General features: G+C 38.9%; 1 protein-coding gene across 2 annotated transcripts in view; it reads left to right on the plus strand.

The window, feature by feature from the left end:
- The window catches only part of MED14 (mediator complex subunit 14), a 39,021-nt gene extending 23,830 nt beyond the window's left edge, over positions 1 to 15,191 (plus strand). The window contains exons 17-31 of one of the 2 annotated variants that reach the window (XM_030462393.1): positions 794 to 954; positions 1,202 to 1,348; positions 1,438 to 1,529; positions 2,850 to 3,002; positions 3,222 to 3,491; positions 4,580 to 4,735; positions 5,303 to 5,414; positions 6,050 to 6,181; positions 7,231 to 7,413; positions 8,080 to 8,315; positions 8,987 to 9,166; positions 9,367 to 9,474; positions 9,858 to 9,983; positions 10,593 to 10,782; positions 14,576 to 15,191. In XM_030462393.1, the coding sequence (XP_030318253.1) occupies positions 794 to 954; positions 1,202 to 1,348; positions 1,438 to 1,529; positions 2,850 to 3,002; positions 3,222 to 3,491; positions 4,580 to 4,735; positions 5,303 to 5,414; positions 6,050 to 6,181; positions 7,231 to 7,413; positions 8,080 to 8,315; positions 8,987 to 9,166; positions 9,367 to 9,474; positions 9,858 to 9,983; positions 10,593 to 10,782; positions 14,576 to 14,649 (2,320 nt within the window). In that variant the 3' untranslated portion in view covers positions 14,650 to 15,191. The remainder of the gene's footprint in view (positions 1 to 793; positions 955 to 1,201; positions 1,349 to 1,437; positions 1,530 to 2,849; positions 3,003 to 3,221; positions 3,492 to 4,579; positions 4,736 to 5,302; positions 5,415 to 6,049; positions 6,182 to 7,230; positions 7,414 to 8,079; positions 8,316 to 8,986; positions 9,167 to 9,366; positions 9,475 to 9,857; positions 9,984 to 10,592; positions 10,783 to 14,575) is intronic. The other variant, XM_030462402.1, reaches the window with a different exon arrangement.
- Positions 15,192 to 16,738: the final 1,547 nt, after the last annotated feature.

A 16,738-nucleotide genomic window follows, 5' to 3' on the forward strand; every position in this document is an offset into this window, starting at 1 on the left:
TTTTAATTATGAAGTAAAACAGATTATATGAGTTTAAAACATTTTCTAAAAACCCCAACTGAACTGTAAAGACACTTTCTAGAGTAAAACTGTCTTCTTTTATGCTGCGAGAATGTGCAGTGGTATAAAGGCATCCATCTCTAATGCATCAGGACCTACCTTTTTGACTCTGTGGTAGAGCAAAGAAATACTAAGAACTTGTGAGCTGAAGTTAAAAGTGGTACATGAAATTTCTGTACAGACTCTTAAGTGATTGGGAAAAGTACAGCATGTTTTTATTTAAGCTTTATTTAATCTGTCCCCTGATCTTAATTCCCACACTGGGTTATGGATAAATCAGTGGGTTCTGGAATAACTACCAGATTGTTCATTGCATTTAGAATGAACTTAAATCAAACTAGTTTATGAATTCAGGTTGCCACAGAACTTATTTTCATCTTTTTCAGCTTGTTTCTCTCTATAAAAGCTTTATATTACCATACTCTTAATGTGCCAGGAGATCAGGGCAGTTCAGCAGATCCTTTTAACAGTTTGTAGTTTGCAGATGTTGAATCCATATAAAAATCAGTCTTAACTCAGAGCGCTTTTTTAACACATCAGCAGTGTCCTTGATAGGAACTAGTCCTTGCTAAGGAATAGGATATCTCACTGTGCAGCCCAGCTATCTTTTCTGTTGATTTGTTCATTCTTTCATATCCAGACTTGGAAGGCCTTCAGGAAATGTTTAAAGGTAGTATTTTTAGTTTTGGAACTGTACTCTGTATAACTGAGATCCTTTTTTCTTCATGAATAGAATTCCTCCCTGTAAAGGTGTGAATGAAGAAACACAGAAGGCTCTGGACCGATCTCTTCTTGATTGCACTTTCCGATTACAAGGTAGAAATAATCGCACATGGGTGGCTGAGCTGGTGTTTGCAAACTGTCCACTTAATAGCACTTCATCCAGAGAGCAAGGTAAGTTTTAATTAGGAAGACTGACGTTTCAGTAGTTTTAATTCTTTGGTGTTACTGGATGACTGTCTGCTTTAAGGATTTCTAATAAACCACAGTGCACCTGAATCAAAATTTTTACCATTTAGTTGATGTGCTTTTATTATTTAAATATACTTTCTGGTCTCTTGCCACAGTTCACTCATAGTCTGTAAACCACAGTTTAGGAACCACTAGTTTAATCAGTGCTTACCATCTCCTAATGCTGCAGGACCAACACGTCATGTTTACCTGACATATGAAAACCAGTTATCTGAACCAGTTGGAGGTCGCAAAGTGGTTGAGATGTTCCTTAATGACTGGAACAGTATTGCTCGGCTGTATGAATGTGTCCTGGAGTTTGCACGATCTTTACCCGGTACAGAAATCATCTCCTTTTCATTAAAATTAGGTGTTTGCAGGTTACTGTTGTTTTCTCCCTAACTTTTTTCCTTCCTCTCTTCAAAGACATACCCAACCACTTAAACATTTTTTCGGAAGTTCGTATCTACAATTACCGAAAACTTATCCTTTGTTATGGAACTACCAAGGGAAGCTCAGTAAGTAACTCCTAAGTGGACTTTAAATACATGCTTGAAAGCAGAGTGTGTAGAATTGGAGTTCTCTGAATTGTGCTACAAAATATTTCCTTGTATTTTGCAGTATTGTGCAATTAATATTAATTAATGTTGAAAAGACAGAGGGTGCCAGATATTACTATTTTGTGAGGTTACTAGATGTTCAGAATTTTTGAGAACTTGTCTAAGATGCTTCAAATTGTGGCAGAGCAGTTGTGTGCTCCTGATTGATGAAAGTTAATGTGGAAGCCTTTTCCTGAGAAAGTGTTGCTACTGGTCACTGTTGTATACTGGGATATATGGATATAAGTAAGCTGTGTACTTAATGCTACTTGAGAAGAAATTCTAACAAAGCTTTAAATGTAGTGCTGTGCTTTCAAATGAGGTAGTCGTTAATTATTTTGTAGCAGTGCTGTTCCTTGTAGCTAGCTTCCTCTTCAGTGTTTAAATTTACAGCTTATTAATTCCTGTGATAATTGTGTGCTTCCTCTCACCCTTGCACTAAATGCAAAGTAGAGGGGGAAGTAAATTTGTATTTATTGCAGACTAAGAATGTTATTTTTGTGTGCAACTGGTGCAAAGTAGCTAATACACTTGACATTTTCTTCCTGGAAGACTTTTGTGTTCATGCTCTAAGCTGAAATTTTAAGAGTATTTTTATGTGCATTTTATTGGCATATTTAACAAGGAGTGGTGAGGATTTGGCATGTCACTTCCTTGCATATTAGGCTGTCTAGTTCTCAGTTTTGTGTGATTATAGCTAAGAAAACCAGTCTGTCTGCAATAGCTCCTTTACGAGGAAATTCTTTACTGGGAGGGTGGTAAGACACTTGGCCAGGGAAGTTTTGGATGCCCCCTTCCTGGAAGTATTGAAGGCCAGGTTGGATGGGGCCTTGAGCAACTTGACCTAGGGGTAGGTGTCCCTGCCCATGATAACTAGATCATCTTTAAGGTCCCTTCCAACCCAAACCACTGTGTGATTCTGTGATTTTTAATTCGTTAATCAATTCTCTGCCCCACTAATCTCTCAAATTTCATTTTCTCTGTCTCGTCTTTGGCAAAAAAAGGCTTTTGTTCTTATTGACTTGCTGAAGTAATTTCCCAATTTTGTGGCTGCCAACAATCCAACTAGTTGAAATGGATGCTAAAGCTAACAGCACTTTTTTTCAGAACCTCAGCAACTTTTAGGAAAGTTATACAGTCAGGAACTTGTTGATGAAAAATGACAACAGACTAGCTTTCTTTTTATAACTTCCTACTTGTTATAGTTTTCAATACCATTTTATGTTTTTGATATTCCAGATCAGCATTCAGTGGAACTCCATGCTCCAGAAGTTCCACATTTCACTGGGAACTGTTGGCCCAAACTCAGGTTGCAGTAATTGTCACAACACAATTCTGCACCAGCTCCAGGACATGTTTAATAAAACACCAAATGTGGTGCAGTTGTTACAGGTAACATTTTAACAACTTCTCTCAGAAAAAGTGCAAGATAATTAAGAGCTGAATTCTGATTAAAGTATTCTCTTTAAAGTTGCATGTGTGTTATGGTTGTTTATGGATCTCATTGGCAGAAGGGGGCTTGAGGAAGACTATACGTCCCTTATGCCCCCTTTTCCCTGATCTTTACTTAAAGGTAAGCTATCTGATCTCCCAATATCTGTTCTCTCCCAGGTTTTGTTTGACACTCAGGCTCCATTAAATGCCATCAACAAACTTCCAACAGTGCCCATGCTGGGTCTGACTCAACGCACCAACACTGCCTATCAGTGTTTCTCAATTCTGCCCCAGTCACCCACACACATCAGGCTGGCGTTCAGGAACATGTACTGCATCGACATCTACTGCCGGAGCCGTGGTGTTGTAGCCATACGTGATGGGGCCTACAGTCTCTTTGACAACAGCAAAATTGTTGAAGGTTTTTACCCTGCACCTGGATTGAAGGTGAGCGTTTCTGTGTTTTCTGACATGTTATAAATAAATAAGTCAGCTTCTAACGTGGTCTTTTGTGAAGCGTTTTTTGTGAAAAGCTGCAATCCTCAGAAAATTTCTTCTGTGCTCAGAATTTTTGAATTTATGAGTACATTTGTTAATTAGTTTGAATTCAAATATTTCCTCTAGGAAAACTAGCATCGAGTGTCAGAGGGTTTTCTTCCTGATGTATTTAATAAACTAAGGAAGAGGCTACTGCAGGCATTTTTGTTAAAAAAACTTTTTTGTTAAAACTCGATAAATCTTTGTGGCCCAGCTGGTTGTTTTCTTCAAGATTAACAACAGACTACGATGCGTGGCAGCACAGTGATCATATACTGTAGATAAGAAAACACTGTCAGATAATTGTAGACAAAAACATTTGGTTTAAAATGGCTTCCATCCATTTGTGGCAGGAGCCTGTGGCTTTGCTTCTGAATACAGTGTTTGTTGGTTTGCTCTTCCTGAAAAATCAGTCTGTGTATGCTGACAGATACCTTAGCTGAGGGCAGCTTGTACCAGTACTAGTTATACTGAAATATTGTAAAGTGGTACCCATTGTGAAACAGGATGGTTTGCTATTTTTTTTCCTTCCAACAGCTGCAGCTGAACACTGGGTCTCTGCTGCTGCATTTAGCTGATCCTAAACATCTGCCTCTTTCATGAATTCTAATTGGAAGGCTAATGGGAAGAGGAAGGGGTTTATAGATACCAGTGGAAAACTATAAGGGCATGAAACAGGGAAGGGAGAGGAGGAAGTAGTTCAAGTGGGTTGGCAAAGTCTTCTGGGTACAAGGGCAATGCAAGACCTCTTTTTGAAAAGAAAAAGGGAAGTAAGCTTAAACATCCACTGAAAAGCTCTGTTTATGAATTGATTTATTTTGCAAACTATTCATAGTCTATGCAATGAATGTCCCCTAGCAGTTAGTTGTGGTGACAGGTCTGTTTATACTTATGTGCTGTGGTTGACAAAGTTCATATCAGAGCTCAGTAAATACTGTGCTCATTTATGTAATAAAATTTAAATGGGGAAGCTGCTAACAAAAGTGATTTTTCCACAGACGTTCCTGAACATGTTTGTGGATAGCAATCAGGATGCACGAAGACGGTCTGTAAATGAAGATGATAACCCACCTTCTCCTATTGGAGGAGACATGATGGATTCTTTGATATCACAGCTTCAACCCCAGCAGCCACCACAGCAACCACAACAACAGGTATAGTACAAGCAAAATAAGAAATGTTTGTCTTCCACTATAGTAGCTTTTTAAGAACTTGCATTCTAAAAGGATTAGCAAAAAAAAAAAAAAAAAAGGAAAGGGAGACGATAAAACTGCTCTGCTGTGGAATTGCCCTTGGGGTGAAAATTATTAATTTATTCTGCTATTTCTCATTCCAGTGTAAACAGCCCATAGCATGCAAACAGCAGCTTTAGAAGGTCACGTGAGACTTGCTGTCTTAGAAGCAAAGAACTGAGGGAGGGGAAAGAGTTGTTAAAGATAAACGACAGGAGCAGAAATCAAGAGGCTGTGCTATTGTGCTGTGGCAGTTAAGAAGGAATGGGGTACAGAGGTATTATGTCTTTAGGAGAAGCTGCAAAAAGTCACTGAAAGAATAGTGAGTCCAGAACAAGATGATACAGCAAATCAGAAAACTATGTTGATGAACCTATAAGATTTATAGGCAGGGACAAAACTCTCATTACTGTTCTCCTGTACATACTTAACCTTAGTTTTAGTAGACAATAATAAAAAATTTTTGTTGTCCTGTGTTGACAATTTCAGCCATTTGCAAAACAAGCAGGAGCATCAGGAGCATATCCTCTTACTTCGCCACCCACCTCCTATCACAACACAGTGACACCATCTCCATCTATGATGCACACACAGTCACCAGGTAAGATGGCTGAGAGGTTGCGTGCTAGTCATGTGCTGGGAATATACATGAAGCTCTTTCTGTGTGGTCTATGCTTTTTCTGTTATTGGAGTTGTGTTTAGCTCCAAGTTGGCCTAGGGAGTGACCTTACATTGTGGAAAAATAGCATAGCAAAGTCCTGCTATTTATGTTTTAGAAAGTACATTTTGAAGCTAAAAAGTCATTCAGAGAAACTATCATCTGTAGCTATGTATTGTTTGGGACTGTTTCATTCTTATGGCTTAAAACTTGCTCAGATCAAAACCTGTTAATATTGAATACCTGCTTTTTCTGAAAAACTTCTCATCACCAAAGCTGCTCTTTCTGCTTGTAGCTGTATAGTGCAACAGGTGAAAATATTTAGATCTGGAGAAGAGCTGGGCAAAGGGGAAATGCTATTCTTCAAGCCAAGTATTTTGGGAAGTTTCTTTTGTGTGGTGAATCAATCTGGAAAATATAATGCTTATACATGCACCGAATAAGAGTTTGAGTGCAAAACCAAATTCTCATTAATCTTGTTTGCTGCTCCCTAAAAAAGGGAGCTGCAGCAGTTGATAGAAAAAATTATAACAGAAAAATGGGAAATGTTTGTTGAGTGATGTGATGTCTTTGGTTAGGAAATTTGCATGCTGCAAACTCACCCAGCGGAGCTTTAAGAGCACCATCACCAGCATCCTTTGGTCCAACTCCTTCACCTTCCTCCCTTGGAATCACAATGGGACAAACAGCTAACTTTGCCAGCCCACATGGTGAGTTCTGTACTGGCAGGTGTATATATAGTGCCAGGGAGAGCACACTTGCTTCTTGAAATCAAGTCTTCCAGAGCAGACTGAAGTTAATTGAGAAAACAAAGTGCTCTGTAATTGGCTGAAGTAGCTGTTTTCATATATGTAGTGTAGCTTTTAACAGTAATCAAAAGTGGTTGCATGGCATGTTGAGCTGTTGCTAACAATTTAAAAATCTACTCTCAGTCACGCTTTCCTGTTTACTAATGTGGGGAAGTTCCACATGGTCTTGTAGCAGAACAATGGCTGCAGCTTCTAATGAGCATTGTCCCTCATTAGGCTAGTTGATGTATTTTCACTGCTTATGTTTCCTGGAAAAGTAGCTGGAACAGATTTAGGAGTTCAAGTACTTGCACTTTGAAAATATCAGTCTTGCTGGTTTGACTTAGATTTATGTGAGCAGCAGCCTTTTGGTTGTTTCCTTTATTCAGTTTTTTGAGAAGCTGCCAAGACAATTGTTTGTCGTAATCATAGTGCATTAGAAACCATTCCATCAATCACAATAAATGGGCAGTTCAGATTGTAATTTTAGCACATCAGTTTAACCGTCAAGATGAATAAAGTGAGTGAGATATACAGCAGATTGTTGAAGAAGCTTGTTCTAATCAGTCTGTGCTGTGGAGTACAAAATCAAAAACACTTTTGCAGAGGTAACTGCAAGATACTGAATAGATAAGGAATAGTGTAGCTAAGGCTTTCATTTGCTAAGGAACAAGAGAAGTCCAGGTCTATAGCCAAGAACTCCTTTTATTTTAGACCCTCTTATGTTTTGAACATTAAGGCATATGGGCATGTTCAATTTTACTGTTTAAAAAACACAACCAGAATACCCTTGAATCTGTATCTTGATTTCCCAGCCCCCTCTATGCTTTTTATATGGCTGTAAAATGTAGTCTAAAACTTGCAGACACTTTCATGCTTTACAAATTTTGGTAAGCTTTTTTTTTTAGATTTCTAGTTTGGAAAACTTTAAACTTTTTGAAAAAATAACAGCTATCTTGTAAAATCTGTAGGTACCATAGACCCAAGCTCACCATACACCATGATGTCACCCAGTCAACGTGCAGGGAACTGGCCAGGATCTCCCCAGGTCTCTGGTCCATCACCAGCAGCACGAATGCCTGGAATGTCACCAGCCAACCCTTCCCTTCATTCACCTGTCCCAGATGCCTCTCATTCCCCACGAGCTGGAACAAGTAGGTTTCTTCATCAGTGCAATGACTGTGGAAGACTCGTGTTTTAAAATTTCTTTGTGTGCCAGCCTGACAGTCCTTCCTACCCTTGTGCAGTAAAGTATCTAAGGAAATGAAGCCTTTATTCTGTCCTTGTTCAAGTCTTCAGTAACAAATTGGAAAATTAGTTAAATCATACAGTGTAAACTTCAGCAGGATTGATACCTCTTGTTGCACTGCAGAAATTGGTCTTAAACTATTGAGCTGTGTGACTGAGAGAAAATTCTTTCGAATGAGAGCAGTGATAAGCATATTTTCCTGCCCAAATAGTAACTTTTCACATCATAGAGTTGTAATGTTGCTCTTTCATGCTGATTTAGCCATCTTTACATCTCATTGAGTTTGTTGTACAAACCTGGTATCTGATGGCATGTGTCAGAAAGAGGATAGGGAACAGGATTTTGAAGTGACTGCATGGGGGGGGAAGCCTTTTTGTGGGGGGAGGGAGATGTGTCAAAACTCTTAATTCTTTGACTCTGTCTATAATTTTTCACTAGGCATCCAAATTCTTAAATGAGAAAGATTTAAGCTTTGGTCCAGAGAATTCACTGCTTGTATAGTGACTCAAAAGGAAGTGAATGTTTGGGTTTAAATCCTTCCTTACTGCAAGTACTTTTTCCACATCAATAGGTTCCCAAGCAATGCCAACTAGCATGCCTCCGCCTCGTAAACTACCTCAGCGCTCTTGGGCTGCATCCATACCTACAATCCTCACCCACAGTGCCTTGAATATTCTGCTGTTGCCCTCTCCTACCCCTGGGCTTGTGCCAGGACTAGCTGGCAGCTACCTTTGCTCTCCTCTTGAGAGATTCCTTGGATCAGTTATTATGAGGAGGCATCTTCAGAGGATCATACAACAGGAAACGGTATGGTTTAGGTTGTTATTATACTGGCCTGCGAGTATGACTTCACAACTTTTCTTTTTCGTGCTTCTATACTCCTTGTCTTTTATATCAGGCACAAACTGAAATGCTTCAAGTACATTTGTGCATAGACTTGTGATATACTTCTGAATCTTGCTGTCTAAAGGGTCAAAATTTAGCAAAAGTATTTCATTCCGCTTCTTTTCCACACAAATTACAAACAGAATACCTGTGTGGTCAGATGAAATATGATAAATAGTATGATAGCAAGACTGACCAGATGTTCTTTTGCCATGGGTTCTGTGAGTTCAACATGTCTGCTGGGAGTTAACTGGAACAGGAACAGGCTTAGTATGAATGCCACTACTTGACAGGAGTGCCCCAGATATTAGTTACCAGCTGACTGTAACTGGACTACTACTCAGTCATGAATATTTTTTAAGGTTTGGGGCAGACAGTGTTGACCTCCTCAGATCTTTGGCATTGATTCAGTGACAGAGAAAGAAGCCAAATCTTGCTTAAGCTTGATTCTTGAGGCAGTCTTACCTCTGTAGAAATATCATGTGTTTCTTTCTGGAAAGAGAGCAGATTGATCACGAGAGTGTTGTGAGTGAATGCAGTGTGTGCTTATGCTATTCAATGAATGACTGGTTGAATATGTTCTTTTTATACAGCTACAGTTAATAAACTCCAATGAACCAGGTGTAATTATGTTTAAGACAGAAGCACTGAAGTGCAGGGTTGCTCTCAATCCCAAAACCAACCAGACCTTGCAACTGAAAGTAACACCTGAAAATACAGGACAGTGGAAATCGGAGGAGTTACAAGTTTTGGAGAAGTTCTTTGAAACAAGAGTATGTACCCAAATAATTAATGTTTAAATTTCTCTGCGGTGCTTTTAATGTCTGTTGGTGTTTTAAGTGGTTCTGCTGACTTTGATTGCTACATGTAAGGTCTGCAAAACATAAAATTAACAGTTTTGCATGCTGATTACCATATTAAGATGATACAGCTGTTATGTAAACAGGCAATACTAAATCGTGCCTTTCTTTAGGTTGCGGGACCACCTTTTAAAGCAAATACCCTAATAGCCTTCACAAAATTACTAGGGGCTCCAACACATATCCTCAGGGACTGCGTACACATCATGAAACTTGAGCTGGTAAGTTAACCATTGTATTTAGTTCACCAAACTTCCATTACTGTATTAAAAAAAAAAAAAGTCTCTATAAATACCTTGTTATTTAGGAGTTTTAGCTCTCCTAGAAACTTCTCTTTCAGACTGATGATTTTGAGAAAAAAGCAGGCACGTTATGGCATAACAGGCCCATGCATGTGCTGGCTGAAACCTTTCTGATTGTACTCCTGTTTACCATGTGCTCAGTTCCTTTGGTTATTCTGACTTATGCTAAACCTGATACCATCTGCAAGTTTAGCTAGGGAAGCACATTCTACATTTTATAATACTTCCCTAATTCACAGCTGTTTTATGCCATTGATATGAGACCTTTGCTGTTCTCACACTGTGCTGCTCTCTCTAAACAGTTCCCTGATCAGGCAAGTCAGCTGAAATGGAATGTGCAGTTTTGTTTAACCATTCCTCCCAGTGCACCGCCAATTGCACCTCCAGGAACACCTGCTGTTGTACTGAAATCCAAAATGTTGTTTTTTGTAAGTAGAGCTATCTGTTTTTAAATGTGGGCTGCATATCTTTAAAATCACCACCAGTTAGTAGCAAAACATAAGCATGCTCTGACAGCCATAATAGCTGAAAATGCTCTGCCATTTTGAAGCCTAGATTTGCGTGCATCTTTTGTAATGAGTTCAGATAGCATTCCTACTCTCCCTCCTATAAAAATACAGCATCTCGTCATATCTGGTGTTCTTGGAGAGATGTTGACAATATAGCCTAAAGTTCAGTTCCCTCTGGGCTGCAGGTATCTTCAAACGCTGTTTCGGGGCGTTTTGTTCTTTGAGGCACCAACTGCCTGGATTAAGTGATAGACACAGTAGTGGTGCTGGGAGAGGTGAGCAGGAACGAGATGTTTAGAACAAATCTATAGTAGTGTTGTCTCTGAGGCAATGCTCACTGTAGGGTGCTTTTGAGAATAAAGTAGCCCATACCTGGTTGATAACTTCTGTTACAGAATTAATGTCTGAAAACTGACAGGATGGATGTGCATGTTGTCTGTAGGTCCAAAGTATTTAACGGAATCAGTAGATGCACTAAAGTACATGGTCAGTGGATTTAACACTTTTGGTGGTTTTTTTTCCCTACAGCTTCAGTTAACACAGAAAACAACTGTCCCACAGGAAGCTGTTAGTATTATTGTCCCAATTATTTATGATATGGCTTCGGGTACAACACAACAGGCTGACATTCCCAGGCAGCAGAACTCTTCTGTTGCTGCTCCAATGATGGTTAGCAATATTCTAAAGAGGTTTGCTGAACTGAATTCACCACGACCAGGTACTGTACATGTCCAATAGATATATTCTCCTCACCCAGACTTCTGTGACAATTCTCCAGTGTAAAACTAAATCTCTCTTAAGTCTGAATTCTGGTTTCTATCATACCTCCTTAGTGATTACAAACTCCTGATGTGACAGGCAATACATAAGTTAATAGCAAGTACTGGCAACACAGCAGATATTTATGCCAGGAGGTTACACTGATCATTCAGGCTGGATTTTGCTGTTCTGCCAAGGTGTTAGAATACAGCTCTTGTTGGCCCAGCTCTTGCTGCACAGTTGGAGTCATGGTTTTTAATGAATGGGCCCAGAATGAGTCACAAGAAATATGCTACAGTCAAGTGTCAGTTTTCATGGTTAATTATGAAGTTATTGAGCTTATCAGTAGAATATAAAGGGATGTTAAAATAGCTATCAGAACTTGTCCACGTGCTGTGAATTATTAAAAAATAATTACAGTGATTGTATACTCCTTTGTCAGTGTGTACACTAACAAAGGCGCATACAGTTCTGTCCACCAAATGTGCTGTGAAGTGCTTGAGCTAAATAGGTTGTTTGGACTGTTCATTGGCCTGTAGGTAGTGCACTGTGAGCAACGTTGTGCTTTGCTTGCCCTCTTGTTTGTCTTTTATTATTTATTTCTTTTTTTAAATCTGCAACATGGAACAACAGTAGCAAGTTCTTTGGGCAGCATGTTGTCTGTAAGCAGTGGTTTGGGGTCCTAATATACAGATGGCTCACAAGAACAATAACTTTCAGTTCTGCTGTAGCTATGTGCTGAAGAACAATGCTTTTTTGCAGTAACCCAGTGAAGAGATTGAAGTTGTGAATCTAGAGGTTGAATCCTACTTCTCTTATGTATAATTATTCATCTTGTTGTTAAGCAGTAATCTTAACTATGCTTGATGGTTTATTTCAATTCTAGAACAGGAGCAATGTTTATCTTAAGTTGGTGGTGTGGATATGCATATATTTCTACATATTGTGATGAGATTAAATTAACATGCATTTTCTGTTTAGCTTAGAGTGTTAATGTAGGTAAACAGGACAGAGAGCGTAGCCTCGAGGGTGTGTGGGGTTACCTGTAAGAATTCTGTAAGTGATACAGAACTTGTTTGAATAGCACTTCCGTTTCCAGCTATGTTAATTAAACTTCAGGTGGTTTTGGACCTTTTGGAAGGTGCTTCCTCACAGAATTTCCCTAGTGTGGGGAAGGTTAGATACTTGGTTTAGTGTTTGTTACTGCACTGAGTTGTATTTTATGGTAAACCCCCCCAAAATACAGCAGCGTAGGGAGTAAATGTTAGAGCTGCTCTTGAGGATCCCAGGTGAGATGTCTTCTGATGATCATGACATAGATCAGGATAGACAATTTTTGTTTGTCACACAAGTTTTGAAGTATTTTTAGAGTGTGGTACAGGGAGCAGAGTATGCATATAAAAAGAGCTTATGGCCCCAAGCAGGACCTTATCCAAGGCAAAAAAGAATGTAGCTAGCTGAGCAGAGGCCGATCCTAGTAGTCTTTCCTCTAAGTTCTTGAAGATTGAGTCTGTGTGGGTTTATTTATTTATTTATTTCTACCACCACTACCTGGACAAAGTAGAATCTTCCCTGAGAACAATTAAAATACAATTTTCTGTGTTCTAATTGTCAAAGCTTCACGTTATATCTGGTAAAAGGGAACAAGATGCCTTTTCTTTGCTATTACAATGTGGCAGGAGAGCCAACAGATGAAAGTAGATGGGGGACTTGTTTTACAACAGCAGTGCATGAGATACCCCAGATGCATATCCTTTCTCTTGTGGTGCTATTGTGCTGTACCCAAGATTTTCCTACCTGTTTTAGCTCTTCTGCTGCAATAATTGCAATTTGCTTGGTTAAGTGAATTTTTCACGGTTTCAGAAAGGACGAGGGCTTCCCATCAAGCACATATGATACTACTGGCACTTTCATTGTAACCCGTAATTAGTGTTGCCTCATTTTGGCTGTATCTTTTTTTTACCTTTCTCTCTTTGTGAGAAAGTATTTTGTATTCAGCTTAAATTTCCTCTTAATAAAATAGTAGTGCCTGAAAAGTAAGTTCTTCTGAAAGAGTTTTCTTTTCAGATCTGTGGGCAAACACATTCTACTGTGTATAACAGTAAAACATTAACTCATTGTGAGTACACTGTCTTTCTGAGATTACCTATGCTTCCATGGGAAAAATATTTCATTTTTGGGAAATAATTGCATGAACTGAGGTGAAATCAATTAACTGGGATAATAGGCTTAAACTGGAGCTGTAAATCTACAACCTGCATTATTTAGTGGACATGAGTCTCATAAGATTAAAAAAAAGTCCTACAGATGCTGGAGTTCACTCCTAGAGAGGAAGGAGTTCAATGAACTCATGATATATCTTCACAACTCCCTGGAACAGGGAAACAGCACTTCACAACTAAGCATTTTTCAGTGATGCAGTGGGGGTGATGTTTAGCCTGTACTTGTACTTTTGATACAGTAATCTTTGGAATCCCTAGTTTGGCAGTTAGGACTAATTACTGCATCTGAACAACTTCAGCTCTTATCTCTTTGCTCACAATGTTGCTCCTTCAGCAACAAAGTTCAGTGGCTTCTAATTGATATTTCTTGAAATACACAGGAAAATTTATCCCATAATGACCAGGGTATGATAGTGGCGATGAGTTGTATTCTCTTACCAGGAACCAGTAGATCAGAGTCACAGCTGCCTAAGACTTCACCTTTTGTTGTTCTAATTTAACCTTTTTCATTCTGCTGGTTTTAACTTCTTTTAGGCTTTTTCAGAATACATGTGCTTTTTGTTAAAAAATGCTGGTATTCAAAACCTGAGACAACTGTGGCTGGTTTTCCCTCTCTGTATTGGTTCTAAACTGTTTGAAACAAAAGTCCGTTTGCTCTGCATTTTATTTTGCAGTTTAGACAGCAAGGGTAGAGCCAAAACAATTCACTTGAAAGAAACAGATTTCTGAATTTTGCCCAGTCTTGGGATTAGAAATGTTTCCAAAACTGTGCTTAGGGCAAAAAAGTGTCTTCCAGCTGTTTCAGACTTGAATCTTTTGAAATGTTTCGTTTCTGATCTTAATTGATACAAATAGAACTTGGAAAAAAAATGTTTGGGGTTTTTTTCCTTTATAAGATATAGTGCTTTTAGTGAACAATATACAGGAAAATTATCATTGCAAAGTTGTTTTTTTTATAAGATGTACTGCTTTTATGTTAATAATATACAGAAACGTACTGCGGGTGCAATGGAAAACTATATGTGTAACTCAGCCTCACAGTCAAAAGCTGCTGAAAGTTGAGAGTTTTTTGCCAAACAAGAAGCAGTCTTGTTTCAAAAGCTGGAGCTACTGCAGTTAAAATAGTCATAAATCCCCCTGTCCTTGGAGGTGGCTGGGATTTGCGAGTTGCAGTCACCGCTTATAGAATCATTGAATCATTTAGGTTGGAAAAGACCTTTAAGATCCTCAAATCCAACCATTAACCCAGCACTGCCAAGTCCACCCCTAAACCGTGTCCCTAAGCACCACATCTGCTCGCCTTTTAAATACCTCCAGGGACGGTGACTCCACCACTTGCCTGGGCAGCCTCTTCCAGTGCCCGACAACCCTTTTGGTGAAGAGATGTTTCCCAGTGCCCGCCCACCCCTGCCCACGCGGGGCCGTGGCGGCGTGGTCGGAGTCATCCTTGCGTGCTGCCTCGCGGTCTCGTTCGGGTGAAGGCCTCTCTGGGTGCGGCCATGCTAACCTGTCTCTTTTCCCTGTTTCCAGGTGAATGCACAATATTTGCAGCCGTTCGTGATTTGATGGTTAATCTTACGCTGCCCCCTGGTGGGCGTCCCTAGACACTTTTAAAAGAAGGCTGAAAATGAGACAAAACAGCAAAAAAATAATAATAATAAAAAAAAATTTTTTTAAAAAGTTAAGCCTTCGGTTAAAAGAGGACGTTTTAATTTTACTTTTTTTTTTTTTTTCCTAAGAGCTAACTATAATAAACTGGCAAACTTTCAGGGATGCACTTTCATCAAATGAGTATCACCACGACTTTTGTATAGTGCTGTTGTATAGTGTGTTTTAATGGGAGACACTTCAGACTAGGTAATAGAATGAAGTATCAGCTTGCTGGTAATAGATTTAATATTCTGTTTTATACTATAAAGATTATGAAAATGCCAAACTTGTTTGTTTTTCTGTTTTTCTTATGTTTTGGTGTAATAGTCTTTTTTTAAGGCAGGTCTGTCATTTTTGAATACTGTAAAACTGTGACAAACTTTATATTGAAGCTGTATTTTAATATGACTGCTTTGAATCCTTAAACAATTTATTTGGGCTTGTTGTAAACATGTCCCCAAAAAGCAATATTTAATAAACTGGATTAAAAAATCTTGAACTGGATGTTGTATAATGTTAAATTTCATTCACTGTAGCGACTGGCCAGATCTCTTGTAATCACACTTCCTTGGCTATCTCTGTATCTCGTCTTGTTTCCCCCCTACACATGTCCAGCTAACTTTAAAAAACCCAACACCTTATTTATTTCTTCTGTGGGTTTGATTTGTCTCAAGTCATAGCAAACAAAAGTTTATTAGTTTACTGGATTGCATAAATAACCAGTAATTACTTAAAACAGCTATGAATTTCTTACAGTTCAGTGGAAAAAAGCATCTTTTTTCATCTGTCTTGGAGTTTGTAGTTATAGACAGATCTGAAATATTGCTCTCCTTTGTCTTATTGTACAGGCAGGTAAGATAGAAGCTTGATCTGTATGCCATGAAATTGGAGAGGCTGATCCAAAAAAGAAACAACCTCAAATTTAACTTTTTGAATTGAATGCATGTAGGTAACTTTGTCACTGATGACTGAAGACTCTTCTAATTGAATAAAATTTCCATCCTTGGGAATTACTCTTGTCTTTTAACTATTTGTCCTCATGGATCAGTATTCTCTAATTTTTGAGTTCAAGTTGTTTTACTGTCTTCCTTCAAGAGTAGCTTTCTGCTGCGCTGCCTCACACCCGTTGCTGAGCTCTGTTTTAAACTAGCGGATGTTTTAAACTAATTTTAAAAATCTTTTGATGGATATATTCTAGCCTGCCTTGCTGGCTTTGAGGCTGCCCATAGCTCCTACAGCTGTCACAACGCTTCATTCCCCATGAATGAACAAGTCTCTTTCAAAGGTTGTGCCATTAGAAATGATCTTTTGGTCAGTGTCCACACTTCAGCCTGGAAAAAAAATGTTTTTGGGTATTTGTATCAGTACTTCTCTGCCCCGTGTGTATCTATAGTTATGCAGTTCTGCTTCTGAAATACAAAAACTAATTCAACTGGAGTGAAAACCTTGACTATCTTTAAATGTTGCTGCTGCTACTTATTTGGAAAGAGTTCATATTTCTGTCTTTTCACGACTTAAATTGATGTTTTTAAACTGCAAGGTGATACAAGAAGGTCTGGAAAAGACTGGCTCTGGTGCTGGCTCTTAGTCTGGGTTCAAGGTGTGAGCATTCCCATGCCTCAGAGAACCTTTCTGATACTCAGAAGTATCGTTCTTTGCTAAGGGGCAGGGGAGTGCTGGTGGGCAAAGCCCACACATACCCACGCCTCCCTTGAGAGTTTCAGCACTTGAAAGTAAAAGGGAGGGAGGCAAATGTTCCTCCCAGAGCAAGGAAAACAAAGTACGTCACCTAGTGACAGATGGCTATCCCAATCTGAAACTATGGGAAGGCTGATTTTTATTTTATGTTATACACACCACTCTTACATATTCCATGTTTTAAGCCTTTATCCTAAATACTTAAAATCCAAAGGAAAATGCAACTAGAAAGGGAAGCATTTCCCACTGACCAGGGGCACTTGTTTATGTCAAAGAAATTACTGTGCATATTTACAAGCGCAGGTTTAAGTTTTGCTTTTCATGTGTTTTGTCCAGTTTTCTGGT

The sequence above is a fragment of the Calypte anna genome, chromosome 1, assembly GCF_003957555.1.
Source record: "Calypte anna isolate BGI_N300 chromosome 1, bCalAnn1_v1.p, whole genome shotgun sequence".
Taxonomy (NCBI): domain Eukaryota; kingdom Metazoa; phylum Chordata; class Aves; order Apodiformes; family Trochilidae; genus Calypte; species Calypte anna.